Genomic DNA, 21,514 nt, shown 5'->3' on the forward strand with positions numbered 1-21,514 from the left:
CGCTACTATTCGGTCGAGTAACTCCTCAATTGGCATCACAAGGCTGAGTGCACCCCGAAAAATGGCAACAGCGCATGGGGGCCTGGATGTTCACCCATTCAAGTGCCAACCACACCCGACAGCGCTTAACTTCGGTGATCTCACGGGAACCGGTGTATCCACTGCGGCAAGGCCGTTGCCCAACACAACGGCTTAAGTAAAAAAATAATTAAAAAATACCTTTGATAATGCATTCTTTTACAGAGCTTTCAGTTATTTTCCATCTTTTCATACACTATGTGATCAAAAGTATCTGGAGAACCCCAAAAACATTTGTTTTTCATATTAGGTACATTGTGTTGCCACCTACTGCCAGGTACTTCATATCAGCGACCTCTGTAGTCATTAGAGATCGTGAGAGAGCAGAATGGGGTGCTCTGCGGAACTTACGGACTTCAAACGTGGTCAAGTGATTGGGTATCACTGTCATATGTCTGTATGCTAGATTTCCACACTCCTAAACATTCCTAGGTCCACTGTTTCCAATGTGATGGTGAAGTGTAAACGTTAAGGGACACATACAGCACAGAAGTGTACAGGCCAACCTTGTCTGTTGACTGACAGAGACCGCTGACATTTGAAGAGGGTCATTATGTGTAATAGACAGTCATCTATCCAGACCATCACTGCATCAGGACCCACTGCAAGTACTACGACAGCTAGGCGGGAGGTGAGAAAATTCAGATTTCATGGTCAAGCGGCTGCTCATAAGCCACACATCATGGTGGTAAATTCCAAACGACGCCTCGCTTGGTGTAAGGAGTGTAAACATTGGACGATTGAACAGCGGAAAAACGTTGTGTGGAGTGACGAATTACGGTACACAATGTGGCGATCTGATGGCAGGGTGTGGGTTTGGCGAATGCTTGGGGGACATCATCTGCCAGTGTGTGTAGTGCCAACAGCAAAATTCAGAAGCAGTGGTGTTATGGTGTGGTTGTGTTTTTCATGGAGGGGGCTTGCACCCCTTATTGTTTTGCATGGCACTATCACAGCACAGGCCTACATTGATGTTTTAAGCACAATCCTGCTTCCCACTCTTGAAGAGCAATTTGGGGATGATGATTGCATGTTTCAACACAACTGAGCGCTTGTTCATAATTCACAGCCTGTAGTGGAGTGGTTACACGACAATAACATCCCTGTAATGAACTGGCCTGCACAGAGTCCTGACTTGAATCCTATAGAACATCTTTGGGATGTTTTGGAATGCCGATATTGATACCTCTCTTCAGTGCAGCACTCCGTGAAGAATGGGCTGCCGTTCCCCAAGAAATCTTCCAGCATGTAATTGAACGTATGCTTCTGAGAGTGGAAGCTGTCATCAACGCTAAGGGTGGGCCAACACCATATTAAATTGCAATGAAGGGCGCCGTGAACTTACATGTCATTTTCAGCCAGGTGCCTGGATACTTCTGATCACATAGTATATATCTAGATAACCTTATATATAATTTGAAACCAATCCAAGTAACTCAAATACGGCTTTGTTTGTAAACCTCTGAACAATAACAGAAAAAAGCTTCTTGTGATTCCACAAATGACAAGACAAGAGAATCATACAGGAAATGCAACATAAGCAATACATAGAACAACTGAAGTGAGCAGTACAAACTAAAAGAACATAGTGATAGTGAATTAGTACTTTTCTGCACATATACAGGTGTGAGTTGCTGGAAGATGGCACGACAGAGACAGTGCCATGTGCACGCTTCCTGCAGGCAGCCTCTAATGGCCAGCTCATGCTGATACTGTTGACAGTATTTAAGTTCATACTCAACAGCGACACTACACTTGGCGCACTCATACTCACATGGACTAGTCGCAGGATACAGCATACCTTTCCCTCACGTAAAGAGGCCCCCAGGCGACGTAGGAGATGTCAGCCATCCAATGAGAGACACAACCATCAGATCCTGAGATGCAGTAGCTGGTGCTGATTGCAGTGGCAGGACAATGTGGCAGGTGGGCGCCAGAACATAGGGCCAGAATGCATGGGTTGTGGACATGCATGAGGGCAGTGGGCCTGTGCAGTGTCTGATGACAGCACCTGCGAGGAGGGTGCCATTTCAATCTCTGCATCATCATCAGCAGGCTGGTCTCAGTGTGGATGAGATGGGGCTAGACAAACCAGCATTATGGTTGAGGTGGTGATGGTGAGGGGTCCGTTGGAGGTGGCCTGACCAGAACAACTGTCGATGGCAATGGACTCAAGGCTGGAGATGGACTGGCGCTCATTGCCAGGAAGCTGGAACCCCAGGGTGCCGCATGTGAAGGAGACAACCAGTGAAATGGGGGGACCTGCACAGCGGGGGGGATGGGCTCAAGGTGAAGGGTGATGGGACGGGCTGTGGCGACATGGGTCGCACCAGCTAACCTTTAGCTTCCAGTGGTGAGTGTTGGCGCAACTTATCAAAGTGGCATCCTACCAGCCTGTCGGTCATATGGACATCACAAAGACAGTGTTTGGTGGACAACAGTGGCTGGTATCCAATTTGTCTGGCAACCAAAACCTCACACCCAAACTGATAATCCTGGTGTCCAGCATCCGGATGAACCCAACTGCAGCAGGCAAGGTGTGGGCTGCAGAATGGGGAGGAGCATGTGTGGCTGGTGGTTGTGTAGCATCTCAGCTGGGCTCCAGTCCCCCATAGACATGAAGTGATAGGTGATAGGTTCTCAAAAAAATGGAGAAGGGCTGGAATGTACAACAAACTTTTTCATTTGGGATTTGAATGTATGCACTAGTTATTCCACCTCACCGTTTGATTGAGGAGGGAATGGCAGAGCCATAACATGATGAATGCTATTACAGGAACAAAACAATTGAAAGGTGTGAGATATGAACTGGGGCCTGTTATCAGATGCTAAAGAACAAGGTAACCCCTCAATAGAAAAAATCCTCGAAAGCATATTGATTGTGACCTCAAGTGCCACTCACCAGAGAAAGTAAGAAATTTGGGAAAAGTATCCACTAGCAACAGCCAGTAGGAATTTAAGAAGGGTCGCACAAAGTCTATGTGAATGCATTCCCATGGCTGGCACGGAGTGGGCCAGGGGGAACAGAGGTGCCCTAGCAGCTACCTGTAGTCGGACACACTGCTCACAAACTGCAACAAAACTGGCAATTTTGCCATCAGTCCCTGCTCAAGAAATGTCTCCTAGTTGACAGTTTCCTGTTGAGGAAGGCGTAGAACCTCTCGACGTAGTGCAGCAGGAATGACTACTATGGGAGATAGGTCTTCCGTGGACAACAGCAAAACACTGTCAGAAACAGAGGCGATCCATTGAGGAACAGTAGTTGCTCAGGGGGTCCAAAGCCTGACCCGGTGGTTTTTTGGTAAGCCCTGTTGAACAAACCAAACCACTTGATGGAGAACAGGATTGGTGAAAATGACAGCTGCTGTGCGCAAGCTCGTTATCGGGAAACCCTCGACTGCCACCTGAGTTTCGACATCAAGAAGGAAGCAAAGCAATTTTTCATAATCAGGACAGGAATATGGGACAAGGCATTGGCATTGGCATGTTTAGACATAGGTCAAAAATGGACTTCGTAATTCTAGCAAGACAAGAACAGCGCCCAGCATTGTAGGCAGTGTGCTTGCTTTGCCAGGCAAGAAAACATGAAGGTTAAACAATAAAACCAAGGGTTTATGGTCAGTAGTAAGGTGAAAGTTGGAGCCTTACAAATAAAACATGAAATTTCTGGAAAGCATAGACTATGGCTAGAGCCTCTTTTTCCACCTGAGAGTAACACTGCTGAGCCGGAGTGAGAGACTGAGGCCAATATTACAGTATCGTATTTCTTTGACAAAGATATGATCAAATATTTGTCAAATTTGTGTGACAAGATATTTGATGTGGTGCTAAAAAGGGGTGTTACACTGTCATCATATTTTTCATCACAGTTCAAGATCGTTGACAGCAACAACTTGTTGTTATGCACAGCAGTTGCATGTACTACAATTGTACTGTACACGCATTTGGAAGAGAAGCAGGGGGCTAAAAAAGAAACTTACCACAGTGAAGCCATGGGTGTTATGACGAGACGATAAAAGCATTCAACAAAATTTGTTATGTGAGCTTCTAGTGGAGGACATCAAGTTGTACATAAATTACTTAAGATTGGATGAGAATAGATTTTAGTATTTGCTCAGCGAAGTGTCTTGTCATATCACAAAGCACAGTACTCACGTAAGAACTGCTGTATCTGCAGAAGACAGGCTCACAGTAACACACTGATTTCTTGCTACAGGAGAGAGTTACCCTAGCGTACAGTACAGCACTCAAATACCCACCACAGTGTGTATTAACTAAAATAAAATGTGGAACGTGTGAAGCAATCTATAAAGCACTAAAGGACCAATATCTGAAAGTAAATAAATCTTCAGTTCACTTTATGTGCATTAAGAACTATTTTTATTGTAGATCAAATATCCCTCCATGAACCATGGACCTTGCCATTGGTGGGGAGGCTTGCGCGCCTCAACGATACAGATAGCCATACCGTAGGTGAAACCACAATGGAGAGGTATCTCTTGAGAGGCCAGACAAACGTGTGGTTCCTGAAGAGGGGCAGCAGCCTTTTCAGTAGTTGCAGGGGCAACAGTCTGGATGATTGAGTGATCTGGCCTTGTAACACTAACCAAAATGGCCTTGCTGTTCTGGTGCTGCGAACGGCTGAAAGCAAGGGCAAACTACAGCCGTAATTTTTCCCGAGGGCATGCAGCTTTACTGTATGATTAAATAATGATGGCGTCCACTTGGGTAAAATATTCCAGAGGTAAAATAGTCCCCCATTCGGATCTCCGGGGGGGGGGGGGGGGGCTACTAAAGAGGGCGTTGTTATCAGGAGAAAGAAAACGGGCATTCTACGGGTCGGAGCATGGAATGTCAGATCCCTTAATCGGGCAGGTAGATTAGAAAATTTAAAAAGGGAAATGGATAGGTTAAAGTTAGATATAGTGGGAATTAATGAAGTTCGGTGGCAGGAGGAACAGGACTTTTGGTCAGGTGAATACAGGGTTATAAATACAAAATAAAATAGGGGTAATGCAGGACTAGGTTTAATAATGAATAAAAAAATAGGAGTACGGGTAAGCTACTACAAACAGCATAGTGAACGCATTATTGTGGCCAAGATAGACACGAAGCCCATGCCTACTACAGTAGTACAAGTTTATATGCCAACTAGCCCTGCAGATGATGAAGAAATTGATGAAATGTATGATGAGGTAAAAGAAATTATTCAGGTAGTGAAGGGAGACAAAGATTTAATAGTCATGGGTGACTGGAATTCGAGAGTAGGAAAAGGGAGAGAAGGAAACATAGTGGGTGAATATGGATTGGGGGAGAGAAATGAAAGAGGAAGCCGCCTGGTAGAGTTTTGCACAGAGCATAACTTAATCATAGCTAACACTTGGTTCAAGAATCATTAAAGAAGGTTGTATACATGGAAGAATCCTGGAGATACTAGAAGGTTTCAGATAGAATATATAATGGTACGACAGAGATTTAGGAATCGGTTATAAATTGTAAAGCATTTCCGGGGCAGATGTGGACTCTGACCGCAATCTATTGGTTATGAACTATAGATTAAAACTGAAGAAATTGCAAAAAGGTGGGAATTTAAGGAGATGGGACCTGCATAAACTGACTAAACCAGAGGTTGTACAGAGTTTCAGGGAGAGCATAAGGGAACAATTGACAGAAATTGGGGGAAAGAAGTACAGTAGAAGAAGAATGGGTAGCTTTGAGGGATGAAATAGTGAAGGCAGCAGAGGATCAAGTAGGTAAAAAGACGAGGGCTAGTAGAAATCCTTGGGTAACAGAAGAAATATTGAGTTTGACTGATGAAAGGAGAAAATATGAAAATGCAGTAACTGAAGCAGGCAAAAAGGAATACAAATGTCTTAAAAATGAGATCGACAGGAAGTGCAAAATGGCTAATCAGGGATGGCTAGAGGGCAAATGTAAGGATGTTGAGGCTTATCTCACTAGGGGTAAGATAGATACTGCCTATAGGAAAATTAAAGAGACCTTTGGAGAAGGGAGAACCCCTTGCATGACTATCAAGAGCTTTGATGGAAACCCAGTTCTAAGCAAAGAAGGGAAAGCAGAAAGGTGGAAGGAGTATATAGAGGGTCTATACAAGGGCGATGTACTTGAGGACAATATTATGGAAATGGAAGAGGATGTAGATGAAGATGAAATGGGAGATACGATACTGCGTGAAGAGTTTGACAGAGCACTGAAAGACCTGAGTCGAAACAAGGCCCCGGGAGTAGATAACATTCCATTAGAACTACTGACGGCCTTGGGAGAGCCAGTCCTGACAAAACTCTACCATCTGGTGAGCAAGATATATGAGACAGGTGAAATACCCTCAGACTTCAAGAAGAATATAATAATTCCAATCCCAAAGAAAGCAGGTGTTGACAGATGTGAAAATTACCGAATTATCAGTTTAGCAAGTCACAGCTGCAAAATACTAACAGAAATTCTTTACAGACGAATGGGAAAACTAGTAGAAGCCAACCTCTGGGAAGATCAGTTTGGATTCCGTAGAAATATAGGAACACGTGAGGTAATATTGACCCTACGACTTATCTTAGAAGCTAGATTAAGGAAAGGCAAACCTACGTTTCTAGCATTTGTAGACTTAGAGAAAGCTTTTGACAATGTTGACTGGAATACTCTCTTCCAAATTCGGAAGGTGGCAGGGGTAAAATACAGGGAGCGAAAGGCTATGTACAATTTGTACAGAAACCAGATGGCAGTTATAAGAGTCGAGGGGTATGAAAGGGAAGCAGTGGTTGTGAAGGGAGTGAGACAGGGTTGTGCCTATCCCCGATGTTATTCAATCTGTATATTGAGCAAGCAATAAAGAAAATAAAATAAAAGTTCGGAGTAGGTATTAAAATCCATGGAGAAGAAATAAAAACTTTGAGGTTCGCCGAAGACATTGTAATTCTGTCAGAGACAGCAAAGGACTTGGAAGAATAGTTGAACGGAATGGACAGTGTCTTGAAACGAGGGTATAAGATGAACATCAGCAAAAGCAAAACCAGGATAATGGAATTAGGTTGGGTGATGCTGAGGGAATTAGATTAGGAAATGAGACACTTAAAGTAGTAAAGGAGTTTTGCTATTTGGGGAGCAAAATAACTGATCATGCTCGAAGTAGAGAGGATATAAAATGTAGACTCTTAATGGCAAGGAAAGCGTTTCTGAAGAAGAAAAATTTGTTAAGATTGAGTATAGATTTAAATGTCAGGAAGTCATTTCTGAAAGTATTTGTATGGAGTGTAGCCATGTATGGAAGTGAAACGTGGATGATAAATAGTTTGGACAAGAAGAGAGTAGAAGTTTTCGAAATGTGGTGCTACAGAAGAATGCTGAAGATTAGATGGGTAGATCACATAACTAATGAGGAGGTATTGAGTAGAATTGGGGAGAAGAGGAGCTTGTGGCACAACTTGACTAGAAGGAGGGATCGGTTGGTAGGGCATGTTCTGAGACATCGAGGGATCACCAATTTAGTATTGGAGGGCAGCGTGGAGGGTAAAATTCGTAGAGGGAGACCAAGAGAGGAATACACTAAGCAGATTCAGAAGGATGTAGGTTGCAGTAGGTACTGGGAGATGAAGAAGCTTGCACAGTATAGAGTAGCATGGAGAGCTGCATCAAACCAGTCTCTGGACTGAAGACCACAACAACAACAAAGTAATAATTACATTCTGTGTTTCACAACTACAAAATTAATAGAAATGAATGAAGTTGATGAGGCGCTTAACAATGTGAAGCATCATGAGTACAAAAATAGATTAAGAAGACTAGTGAACTCAGAAAATTTCATATATACACTGTGTCCCACTCAAACCTCCCTGATCTCAAGGACCCAGGAGGCAAAAACCCAGTAGATACGAGAATGAAAAGTGCACCATATTGTAGAGCGTCACAAAGAATTAATATTCCCACATCAAAGTGCCAAGTATCATCGCCAGAGTGCAGGATGGTCGCATTAAGTGAAAATGGCAGCTCCACGGCAGCATGCGCAAGTAGTAATGTGTTTTGCTGAAACAAAATTGCCAATTATGGTGCAAAGAAATTACCGCCGTGTGTATGAATGTGATCCACTTGATGTGAAAACAATTAAGGAAGGGTACAGGGAGTTTCTGGCAACAGGAAGTGTTCTGAAACATTCTGGCAGTGCACGTTATGGAGTTTCAGAAGAGACACTGGAGGACATCAGACATTTCTCAGAAGTCCATGTAAGTCAATTTGTCAAGCATCTAGGCAACTTGATGTACCTTGATGAACATTGCATTGTATAGTTCACCAGTGTCTTCGTATGTGTGCTTACAAAGTGCACATTCTGCAACATCTGATGCAGAACAAAAAACCACGCCAACAACAGTTTGCTGCGGATATGCTGCAGCATATTGATATGGATGCCAGTTTCTTGGAAATATGTTGATTTTCAGATGAGGCAACCTTTCATCTATCAGGAAGGGTTAATAGGCATAATGTTCGGATTTAGGGTTTGCAAAATCCACATGGATTGTTGGACCGTTCTTCTTTGCGGAACAAACAATGAATGGGTCAGTGTATTTGTGTACCCTCAGATACAAGACCTGCAACCCAACATCATTTTTCAACAAGATGGAGCTCCGCTGCATTGGTCAACGGCTGTTCACAAGCTCCTGTATAGGAAATTTCCCAGTCGTTGGATTGGATGCGGAGGATCCATTGCCTGGCTACGACATTCACCTGACATTATGCCGCTTGATTTCTTCATGTGGGTATTTGTGAAGGACCACATGTATCCGACAAAAGTGGATGATATTCCTATGTGGTGACATTATATTACTAATGTGATTGCAACTATAACAGACGAAATGTTAACAAAGAACTCGCCAAGAAATTGAGTATAGACTAGATATTCTTCGTGCTTCAAGTGGTTGACATGTAGAGGTGTATTGATGATAAATAAATAAATTCTTTGAGATGCTCTACAGTGTGGTGCATTTTTCATTGTCGTATCTCATGAGCATAGCTTGAGCGGAGGCCGTTTATTTACTTTATGTCCGCAGCTGTGCACCTGGGCCGAATCTCACGGCTAATGACCTCCGCAATTTTTTTGTAGCTCTCCACTCTTCTTAATCTATTTTTGTACTCGGGGTGCCTGATGTTGTAAAGCGTCTCATCAGCTTCATACATTTCTATTAATTTTGTAGTTGACGGCACACACGAATTAAACTTCGCAGCCATGTTTACAAACACACTACTGGTGACAGAACGCTGCAGCAATGCTAGTGCTCCAAGTGGTAACATTTCACATTGCAGTGAACAGAAGACAGTGAGGCCACAGATTTGATCGTATTTATTTGACGACAAGCAAGATTTGACAAAGTTCCCTATTAGAGCATCAAATTTCTTTGACATAAATATGACATATCAGCTTTGACAAAGAATTATGATAGTGTAATACTGATGAGTGAAAGCAATAGGTCATTCAGAGCCATTGTCATTTCAGTGCGATAGGGCCACACCGAGGCCATACTGTGAGGCATCAGTCGCCAAAACTATGTGCTGGTCCAGAGAGAATGTAGCTAAACAAGGGGCCAAGTGTAGTTTGGATTTCGACATTCAAAAAGTGTGTTCACAATCCAGGCTCCAGCAAAAAGGTATGTTCTTGCATAACAAGGCATGCAATGGGTGAGCCAATGTGGCTGCCCCCAGCAGGAATTTATTGTAGTAGGCTATCTTCCTTAGGAAGGCCTTAAGTTCCCTTGTGGACGAGAGGTGAGGCATAGACATAACAGTGGTGATGTGGTAAAAAATTGGAGGTTGAAAAAACAGATTTCGTGAGGTTACACTGTAAGCCTGTGGTCTGTAAGGTAGAAAATAAAGTGCGCAAGTTTCTCAGGTGATTGCCCTTAGAGGAGCCCATGACAACACTTTCACCTAGATAATGATTGCAACCTGGGGCACTCATAGTCAATTGCTTTAAAAATCATTGGAAAATAGCAGGGGCACTAGCCACACCAGAAGGAAGGCACAAAGGGATCAAAAGGAGTATTGAAAACCAGAACTCGCTGAGACTCTTCATCCTCAGGAACCTGCAGAGACACTTCTGACAAATCAGTTGTAGAAAAGTACTGACCACCCAATATTTTTACCAACAATTGCTCCTGGCATGGGAGAGGATACGTATCCATGATCGACTGTGCATTGACAGTAGTACTTGAGTAGCCATAGAGGCAAAGTTCCTTGTCGGCTGCCAAACTACAACCAATGGAGATGACCAATATCTAGCCATACCGGTGTCAACTGCAGTGTGCCTAAACTCACATAGGTTTGAGAAGTCAGTAATGTCACTGCAGCACCTGAGAGAAGTCACAAGCTTTGGAGTCACACAGTTTAAACCATGTCCATATCCTGAGAAACCTTTGGCAAATGACTCACAAAGGCCACATGGCCTTTTTTCTGGCAAGCATTACAAGAATTGCAGTGCTTAGGCCACACTAAATGTTCATGCTGGACAAAACAGAAAGGAGAAGATGGAAACAGAGATCACTGATGCTGGCACTGTGGCAGTTGCAGTTGCTTGGCCTGGTCCTGGTCTGTTCAATGCTGGGCCCGCATGTTTATCATCACTACTGCCAATTCCTCATGCACACTATCTGTGGTATTAGTCGGTACATCTTGTGCCACTACTGCCACATCACCTCGCGCTTCAATTTGATCACCCACTGCCCAAGAAACTCCAATGAGCTATTTTCAAAACTTCTGCCAGTGGTGGTTTTTCACAGAATAAAGCCTTATGGTGCACTTCCTTGTCTGTAGCTAAACAAATAACTGTGTCACATACCATAAAGTCTGCATAAGAGTCATTATGGGCATCAGTAGTGAATTGAACTTATGGTTAGGTCTGTGAAGTTCGACTGTCCTGGCCTTGTATGATTGGCTTGGTTTCTTGCAGCATTGGTAGAATTGAATTGGTTATTATGAAAATGTCAGAGTCCATAAAACATGACTTTGAGATATTCAAAGAAAACTGTTTTATGCTTCAATGGTAGAAGATATGAAGTACTTGGATTTTTATACTCTGGTGTCCATGGAAACCATTGAATCTACATCTTCAAATCATCAATTTTTATTTTCATATTCTTCAGATTAATTTTTTTTATCTTGGTGACATGACCTTTTTGAACCAAATTAAAATATATAATATTACAACTATAGAATAATTTATTAATAAACACAAATTACAAATAGTTTTTTAACATAATCATCATTACAGATAAGCATTGTTGCAACATTTTCTGTAGGTTTCATACATTTTCATCTTCAGCTGTTGTAGGCCAAGTGAATAAATTAATATAAAAATTTTTATGCTCCTCTGGGATGTACTGTTTCAGTTTTTGTATATCGTTTATCTTAACTTTGTTTATAGGATATTTCTCTCCATGTGCTAAGGTTGTTGGGAGTCTGATATTTGCTAGGGATTTTAAAAGTCTGAAAGAGTTTTGAGTCAGTCCATCAATGAATGATCGGGCTACTAATACCTCTGGGTTGTGGCTGTCATACTCAAACATATTGTACTGTGAAACACTGAAGTTGACTTTCATTGAACCGTCTTTTCCTATAGTGTTTCTGAACCCTGGGAATTGTGTTTAAAAAGATCTGGCCACCAGTCCTTATAGTTTTTAACAATGTTGTTATCCTCAAGGTAGTTGGCAATGAATGAGGTATTTTTATTGGCAGAATGAAGAATAAGTTCAGTATATTCTTTCACAGTGTAAATCCTTATCAGTTTGTCATAACTTTCTTCTTATACCCCCAAACACCCTATCACAAGGTAGGAAAGAGTGCCCTCGGATAGGAAAGTATTGAAAATTGTTTTCAAACATACCAGTCCCTACTAATGCCACTAGGAATCGGACTACTGTATTGTTATGGTTTTGTCCTGGGCAAAAGTAATGTTCTTTGAAGAATGCAAACAAGAAACTACAAATCTCATTAGCTCCCTTTTTGGCTATTCCTTCATGGAATACAAAGGAATGAGGTTTGCCACTCTTAAGGTCGTAAATACAGAAAGTAAAGACCCAGAGCTGATGTAGGTAAGACACTTCCTGTACTGGAATGCAGGGAAATGGTACGCTCTGCATAAAATCCATACATATGCCTTTGACATCATCATTTTTCTTGCACTTTTCCTGTACAGTTTTTATCTTTTTATAAAACTTTTTGGTCCTTCGAATATGAACTATTTGCTCAGCAACAATCACTCTTTTAGCTCAATCACAAATGTAAGTGTTTTTAGTTTAGTTTTAAGCTCCTCAAAGTAACCACAAACATCTTTTTGAGGTCTATCAAGCCTGTAATTATAATTCTCATGGTAAAACTTTAAATAAAATCCATATTTTACATCCAAATCAGCGACGTCTCTAGAAATAGTGAATGCATGATCTTTACATTCAAACCAGCCTTCAGATACTTAATATCTCTGTTTGCATAGTGAGTAACTTTTACCTCAAACGATTCAATGTGTTCCTTTATTTTATCAATAACATCACCTTTTATAGCTCTGATTCCCATGTTATCTACAGGAGATTTTCCTAAAACCAGCAGGTCTCCTAATCTTCGAATCCTCCTCTCACTCTTCAGGCCATGAATACAAATAAATGCAGTTTCACATACCGGTATTCTCTTTCCCTGAACTTGAACATGATATTTGAAGTTCTTCTCGCTACTTTTTGGATTAGAATAAACAAGGGAAACACAGGCTTTATTTTAACTATACATATACAAAACATGTATTCAACCTTTAGTTTTTAAATTCATACTCAAATTTTTCCCCATTGCAGTTGCAGGAATGTTTTGTCCTTTGTAGTTAATGTATTCTTCTCCTTGTAATCTAACCTTCTTTGTATTCGTATTTATCATAATGCCGTATACCTTTCCTGTTGTTATGACTGTTACCTTCTTCATTTGAGTCCATGCTCTCTTTTCTGATTAAATTACCACTACTAATGAAAGGTTAGACAAGAACCACACGAGATTTTTCTTACAATATGGTGCCAACAATAGATCCTGAAATCAGTACAGGTAAAATCTGATTGTTGTTAATGTAGGAACATAAACCATAGACCATGTCCGGTGATTCAAAAAAATATTACATAAAACTAATGGAACATGTAGTACGAAAACTCATGATATTTTCGTACCAACTAAATACTTTGGCAACGATTTTCTTGGTTTTAAAACTCATGACGTTCTGAATGCAGTTGCATGCATCTACAGATAGAGAATGCAAAAATACTGAAATATGAATTTATGAAAAATTGGACTCGTGACCTTTTCGTAATAATTGATTCAATTCAACTCGTGCCACTCTGTCATGCATTCATTTGTGATGGTGTTTGGACAATAAACTGCACACGTGATCAAATGGAAGAGCTGCCGGTTCTTATAAGGAGCAATCTGACACAGTGATTGACACACCTTGGGTGGAATCCACGAGAGGAATAAGGCTTTGTACAAATTCGAGTCTGTCATACCAAAAGCCAAAAAATGCAGTCTGAGTCTGTTTTCTTGAGCTTCCCAGTCCTTGGCTGAATTGTCATACGGATAAAAAGTTGGTGGATGAACCAGTGGAATAGTACCCAGCTGTTAATGGAAGTCGACAAAGAGTAATTGGTGAAGTAAGCTGTTCAGTCAGAGCTGGTAGAAAGGCATCCATAATAACTACACCCACTGAAACTGCACACATGGAGACCATTCCAAACTCATCACCAATTATGTAGTAAACAAGTGATATATAAAACTGATCCAAGTAACACAAATATGACTTTATTCATACTCCTCTGAATGATAACAGAAATAAGTCTTTCGTAACTTCACAAGTTACAAGACAAAAGAATCGTACAGAAGGTGCAACATAAGTGACACACAGAACAACTGATGTGAGTGGTACAAACTAAAAGAACATAGGGAGAGTGATTTGGCACTGTTTTGCACGTATTTAGAAATGAGCCACTGGTATATGTGCGGCGAAAACCATGCCATGCGCATGCTTCCTGCACGTGTCCTCTAGTGGTCAGCCTGTGTGAATCCAGTTGGTGATTGATTTAAGTACACATGTGCAGTGACACTACATGCACATTCACTCACTCTAGTTGCAGGATGCAGCAATATCATTATAATAAGTCCCAGTAGACTTATGGGAGCTGCCTTGAAAAAGAGTTTTTGATGGTTTGATTTCTGTTAACATTTACATTTATTAAGAGAGAAAAGAGAAAAAGTGATAAATAATTTAAAATGTAAAGTTAATAGATCACCAAATAGTCAATGTGCTGAATTGTTGATAGGCACATTGATGAGTAGGGAACATTCCTGGCTTATAGATGAACCCTTTTTCAGAACTATGTAGCACACAACGTGCGTGCAGTTGAGATCATTTGATTGTTTCACTACTGTTGGCCATCATTTCAAGTCTCTGGAAGCAGCAGCATCTACCTATGAAGCATTCCTGAAGTACTTTTCCAAGGGGGATATACACTGATAAGTCAAAACATTGTGACCCCTGCCCACAGCAATGTTACTTGCTGCCTTATGACATTGCAGGCATGTTACATGGTAACCAAAGTATGTAAGCAGAGCAGACAAGAACAGGGTATCATCCTAGCGAAGGTGTGGGCTGTGAATGGGAAAATCCATTGAGATAAGTGACTTTCAAAAAGGGCAGATATTATTATGCAGATCCTACAAAAGAGTATCTTGAAAATGCTGAAGCTATTAGAATGTTCACATGTTACTGTCGTGAGCCTCTACAGAAAGAGGTAGAGGACAGTGAAACTACCACTAGCTGCTAAATGGTTGGATGTCCATGGCCGTTCACAGAATGTGGGGTTCGGAGGCTTGCCTGTGCTGTAAAGTAGTATAGATGGTGATCCGTGGCATCTCTGCCAAAAGAGCACAATGCTGGTGCATGCACAAGTGTTTCAGAGCACACTGTTCATTGTATGTTGTGGAACATAGAGCTCCAAAGCAGGATAGCCCTACATGTTCACATTTTGACCCAATGACTTCATCAGTTACAATTGCAGTGGGCACAGGACTATGAGGATTCAACCATTGATTAATGGAAGTGTGTCAGCTCTTTCAATGAATCACATTTTTGCTACACTAGGTCAATGGTTTCCTCCACAGATGTCGTCATTGAGCTGAATGGCGCTTAAAATATGCAGCGCACCATGGACACAGGGTGGTGTGAGCAGTACTATGCTATGGGAGACATTTTCCTGTGATTGCCTGGGACCTGTGGAAGAAATCGAAGACACACTGACAGCTGAACCACTTGCATCCCTTCATGCCTAATGTCTTCCCTGATGGAAATGTCATCTTTCACCAGTATAACTGTCTGTTTCTTGGAGCCAGAACTGTACTACTGTGGTTTGAAGAGCGTTATAGTGAATTCGCATTGATGTCTCAGCAACCAAATTTACCTGATGTAAATCCTGTGGAACCCACCTGGATTGTTAGTGGGCACCATCAACATGTACACAAATCAGCAGCCCATTATTTATATGAATCACGTGACCTGTGCATAGACATCTAAAGCCACATATCTCCACAAACCTACCAACAAACTGTCAGATCTCTGATATGCAGAATCAGTGATATAATTTGCTCCAGAGACAGACAAACAAGCTTAATAAGCGGGTGGTCGTCATGTTTTGTCTCATCAGAGCATCATAGAGCCTTCACAATGTGGGCAGTGGGTATTAACCATCACTTATACGTACAGGAAAGCAAGTGGGGATATGTGAAGGTACATCACTGAAAAAGAATATAACTGCGCTATTTTCAATTTCACTATGTTAGTTCTGTATCAAGCTAAAAGTCATTTGTCCAAAAAATGATCATCTCATTTTTGACAGATGATCTCTTTTAGGAGGAATGAAAGTGAAAGATTCTGGACAGGCAAGTGCATACTTCTCAATTATTTTTAACGAATATAAATAGATAACAGATATGTAATTTGGAAGCTACCTTCATGAATTAATAATTTTTTTTTTTTTGTTAATTTTAAATTTTCTACTATTGCTGTGGCAAAATGTTTTGCTCTTATTAAACTACATCTTTTATATTTTTTTTCGTTTACAGAGTGCACTCAGACAGTTAATTGAAGCCTCACTACAGATGTTAACAAATCTAATAGAGACCCCATGTCTGTGTACCATGGACTGCGATGAGACATTTACATGGGGTGATGATGTTGTTAACACCCAGTTCAAACCATTAGGCATGCCTATATTTGTTTTATATTTGAATGTGGATGAAAATGGTGTGTTCTACAACACAAATCCACTGAATTTTGAGGTTTGTTTTATAAAGACTAGCATTTTTTAGAACTATAATACTTTTTTATATTTTGTTTGCTTAATCAGTTGCTATAACTTAATGGTTGAGCCTCTTCGTTGATCTGTGATGCTTGCTATGATGACGCATACATTTCATATCTAGTTTCAATTCAACAACCAATGTTGTAGATTCTGAATCAGGAAATATTTGAACATTGAACACTGTGAAACTGAATTTCAAATTTTTTTGATAGGCTAAGCCACTAAATTTAGTTTAGTTTTCCCAAATGAATCAAGTGAGTATAAAGGTAGCACAAATTGGCTAGAGAATACATCATCCTGGCTAAAATCACTTATATTGTGTAAAACTGTTGAAATTTGTAATACAGTAGAGTCCCGTTAATCCAAACTAATCGTGACCAGACCTTGTTTGGATTACAGATAAGTAGGTACACCATGGTAAGAAATGGGAACAAGTGTGGGAACAATGGCTCACTCTCACTCCCTGCCCGTCCTTGTTTTTGTGCATTGTTGAGACTTTGTAGTGTCTGACGTCAGTGCACTGCCATTGGCTCTCAAATTGCTGTTTATGTTAGTTATTGATTGCTGGCACTTGTAACAGTTGTATTGTATTCGTTTAGGTGTAGTGGTGTACGTATTTTGGTCATGAGCAAACGGAAACATGCAACATTAACTCTCAAAGAAAAAATGAATGCTTTGAAGCAGATAGACAATGGTGAGAATGATTGGAAGAAGAACCGAGTGAAGCTTGAACAGTCCTGTGCAATGTCTTCAAGAAAAACACTCAAAATTCGGCAGACTTTGAAACAGTCCCAGTACGATACAGTGGATGAAGTTCTTTTCCTTTGGTTTATGCAAGAAAGAGGAAGGGGAATTCCTTTGAGTGGAGCACTGGTTCAGGAGAAGGCTGTTTACCTGAACAAGTTAATGAATAAGTTTCCTTTAATTTACGTCTATGGTCATAAAATGTTTGATAACAGATTACCGGTTTCGGTCTTTAATGACCATCGTCAGATCTGTTTCATAAAAACAAAGTCCTAATGTACTGCAGTTTATAAAACAGATCTGATGATGGTAATTAAAGACCGAAACCGGTAATCTGTTATCAAACAGTTTGTGACCATAGAGGTAAATTAAAGGAAACTTATTACATATACGGGTCACTGTTTTTTTACGACGATATCGCAGCTTGTGAAAGTTAATGAATGGTGGTGATTCTTTTAGTACGAGTACGGGTTGGTTGGACAAATTCGAAAAACGTCATGGAAACTGTCAGCTAACAATTGCTGGAGAGAAGCTTTCTTCTGGCTGTGATACAGTGAAGCAATACTTGGTTGAATTTGAAAAAATGATAAGAGAGGGAAAGTATTTTCCCAAAAAAATTTATAACGCTGACAAGGCTGCCCTTAATTTTAGGGCATTGCCAACAAAAAGCCTGACATCAAAAGCAGAAGACCATGCTCCTGGTTTAAAAGTGCAAAGATCATGTTACTATTAGTGTGCAGCAACGCTGCTGGTAATAACAAGCTGCCTTTAATGCTGATAGGCAAATCTGCTAGGCTCAGAGCTTTTAAAAACTGCAAACATGAAGTCCCTTATTATCGCAACCAGAAAAAAAGCATGGATGGATGGTAAGGTGTTCAAAGAATGGTTTCATGGCCAGTTTGTTCCCTCTGTTTGACGATTTTCTAAGGAAAATCATATGTCTCTCAGTGCAATCCTTTTGATTGATAACATGCCATCTCACCCCAGCACTGAGGAATAATGTAATGGAGAAATTGTGGCGAAGTTTTTGCCGCCGAATGTTACACCACTTGTACAGCCGATGGATCAGGGCATACTGCAAACATTAAAACTGATTTACAGAAAACAATTTTTAAGAATGCTGATCCAAGATGATAGCATTCCTTTAGTGGACAAAATAAAAAAGACCATGTTGTTTATTGGGCCACTGAGGCATGGCAGAATATTTCAGAAAATGCTCTGAGAAGATCGTAGAGAAAACTGTGGACATCTCTTGAATTTCAGGACAACCTAGTTAAAAATGAAGAGGAAAATCTACTACAAATGATACAGACAATCCCTGGATGTGAAGAAGCTAGTGAAAGAGACGTAAATGAGTGGATGGCAGTGGATGGGGCATGTGTGAAGAACGTTAGTGATGCTGGTTTAGTTTCTGCTGTGACTCAAGACCAGGAAGAAGTGGACTGCTGTGGCGAAAGTGACAATGAGCCTGAAAGCGACAAAGGAGAGCTGGTGCCACACAGTGACGCAGCAGCAGAAGCCCTTGACCTCGTGCTATGTTATTTGGAGCAACAGCCCACTGCCACACCTGCTGATTTGATGTTTTATGAGACAATGGCACAACTATGTGTCATATAACAGACTGGCTTCATTACGCCAAAAAACAATGACTGAGTTTTTGTCATCTAAAAAATAGGGATAAAATGTCCGCTGTATTTTAGTAAGTTTGACAGCTTTTCTTTCATTGTTATGCATTGTTTAAACCTAATGTTTTCTTGCTAATTTTTCTAATGCCTGTTTACTGTACTGTGTAAATTAAAATAGTGTGTATGTACAGCAGTTTACTACACAGTTTTCCATACTTAGACCAACATATTTCATGTTCGGATCACTGGGATTTGGATTAGCAGAACTCTGCTGTACTTACAATGTAGATATTTGGCAAGTGCAACACTTGTGTCAAATCCTATAGTGTTTCATCCTTCCCTCCTTTTGCAACTGTGAAAACACTCATTGCTATTTACAAATTGCACCATTTTGTACATAAAATTAGTGTAATAAATTTGATTTTGTGAGGCAGTTTACCAATTTGTGAACTCCCATTCTTCTCTGTGTGCTTTTCAGCAGAGGGCATTATTAAGATAGATTTTAATAAAAGTTCATTTTATTGTGCTGTAAGGGTTGTATTTCTTCCAATATGTTTGAATAAATGATCTCATCTTGGCATGCCCCAAACATCATGGTTCTGAAGACGTCTCATCCATTTGGAATCATTCATTTTTCTTAGGTGATTGTAAAACTGGACTTGTGTTTCTGCATTGTATCCATAATGTACTATGTTTTAGAATATATTTCTTCTCTTGATTTTTTTCAATGTTGATTCTGTTTTCATAAATGGGACCCAGTAAATTGTAAGAGCTTTCTCTCTATCTGCCAATATTTCATTAAGAAACATCTCTCAGAGAGGGTAAAACACTAGTGTGTGTGTGTGTGTGTGTGTGTGTGTGTGTGTGTTTTCATTGGTTTTATGAGAGTTGTATGCTAAGTTTGGAAAGCTATTTCCATATTTCTGTATCTTCTTTTCAAGGCTTCTTTATCTAGCCTGTTGACTGTGTAATCTTATCCTTCCACACATCTCCAATAAAGTTCTCATTCTTTGCACAAATTTTGAAACACTTGGAGAGGAGTAAGATTATAAAAGAAGAACTTTTGTACTTACTTTGATTATCTTGTTGTTGTTGCTGTTGCTGGCTCAAAATCTTATTGTGTATAGAAGTACATTCTTCCTGCTGAAAATTTTGATTCAGCGTTGCGAGGTCTTGTTGCACTAAACTGATGAAGATTTGCCTGTTGCTGTGAACATCCTTTTTATTTTATTCCATTGTTCTAAATCACACTGACTTTACAATTTTAACTTCTTTCATACCAAAACTTAGATAGTTGTTGACAAGTTTAGCAAAACACATGCGTTTCCGTCAGAGGGATGCCCACCACTACTTACATTCTGCTGTACTCACAATTTCCAAAGAGTTCACAAAGCAAAAGAGTTCACAAATTTTCTGGACAGGAGAATAATCTTTACCAAATTATATCATTATTTCATAAATAAATCCAGAAACAAATTTAATAATTAACGTTAGATTGTGCAGTTAATAAAATGAATTGTAACTACGCCAGAAATTTTGTAATTTTAGTTATTCTTAAAATAAGTGTATATTTACTGTTAGTACATATTGATTGTAACACATTAATTTCTTTTTTATACAATTTAGCCTGAAATGTAATACATCATATACAAAATCATATGAATTCTTTTAGTGAAACAGCTGAGATAATTTTAACCTATGCAAGAATCGATAGTATACATGGTATCGATTATTTCTATAAAAAAAGGTAGTTTTAGAGGAGGGTGAGTCATTAACTGGAATGCATGAATCCAGATATTTAAAGCTATTCTAATGTATCACATTCTGTGTTTAGCTGATTTGTATTGTCCTTGATATTTGACTCTACCTCTGTTTTTCATAAGGTATTTACAAGACAATCTGTTATGCCATTTATGCCACTTATTTCAGTACATTAATTTGTTCTTTGCTGTTTGGATATCTTCTGTCATTATTTCTGTATCATCCTTGGAAAGCTAAACATAGTCCCAATCCTTAAAGGTTCTTAAGTGTAAGCTTATGGACCCATTCTTGTTTTATTTTTTCCAGTTCACAATTGAACAAAAGTGGCAAAAAATAGATTTCCCTATCAAACTCCTGTTGTGGAAGGGTTTAGAGTGTCATCCTTGAAATTTTATTTGGGACTTGGTGTTAACCAAGGTTGCATTTATAGTCTCTAGCAGTTTATTATCAACTCCCCTTTCTTCCAGAGTGTTAAGTGGCACACATATTCTCAGCTTCTTGTTTAAGTTGTTTTAAGATGGAGAGTGACAGGGTCTTATAGGTTGCTAGGTGAAATGAGATGCCATGATAATTATTCACACATGCGCACACGTTTGTTTGTGTGTGTGTGTGTGTGTGTGTGTGTGTGTGTGTGTGTACGTGTGCGCGCGTGCGTGCGTGCTCATGCTCTTGCTAGCACATGCGCGCATGCTTGCGTGTACTAAGTCTGAAAATAGCTGGCTGCTTGCTGCATGTATTCCTCAATTTTTAAATATTTTGTGTTCGTACATTTGTACGGGGATACTGTAATTTAATTTTGTGAAATGATGAAATATACTTTTCAACTTCCAGTGAATATTCAAGAGAAGAATTTACATTTTAGAACATAATCAAATGATTGTGAATGGAAAGTCAATTACTGCACGTGTGTTAAGCAAGGGCCACCGCGCC

General features: G+C 40.1%; 1 protein-coding gene across 1 annotated transcript in view; it reads left to right on the plus strand.

The window, feature by feature from the left end:
- The window catches only part of LOC126417029 (dynein axonemal heavy chain 1-like), a gene marked incomplete at its 3' end in the record, with an annotated part of 951,942 nt that overhangs the window by 79,714 nt on the left and 850,714 nt on the right, over positions 1-21,514 (plus strand). Inside the window, exon 8 of the mRNA XM_050084920.1 lies at positions 16,216-16,431. Coding sequence (XP_049940877.1) covers positions 16,216-16,431 — 216 coding nt within the window. The remainder of the gene's footprint in view (positions 1-16,215; positions 16,432-21,514) is intronic.

The sequence above is a fragment of the Schistocerca serialis genome, chromosome 8 (genome assembly GCF_023864345.2).
Source record: "Schistocerca serialis cubense isolate TAMUIC-IGC-003099 chromosome 8, iqSchSeri2.2, whole genome shotgun sequence".
NCBI lineage: Eukaryota > Metazoa > Arthropoda > Insecta > Orthoptera > Acrididae > Schistocerca > Schistocerca serialis.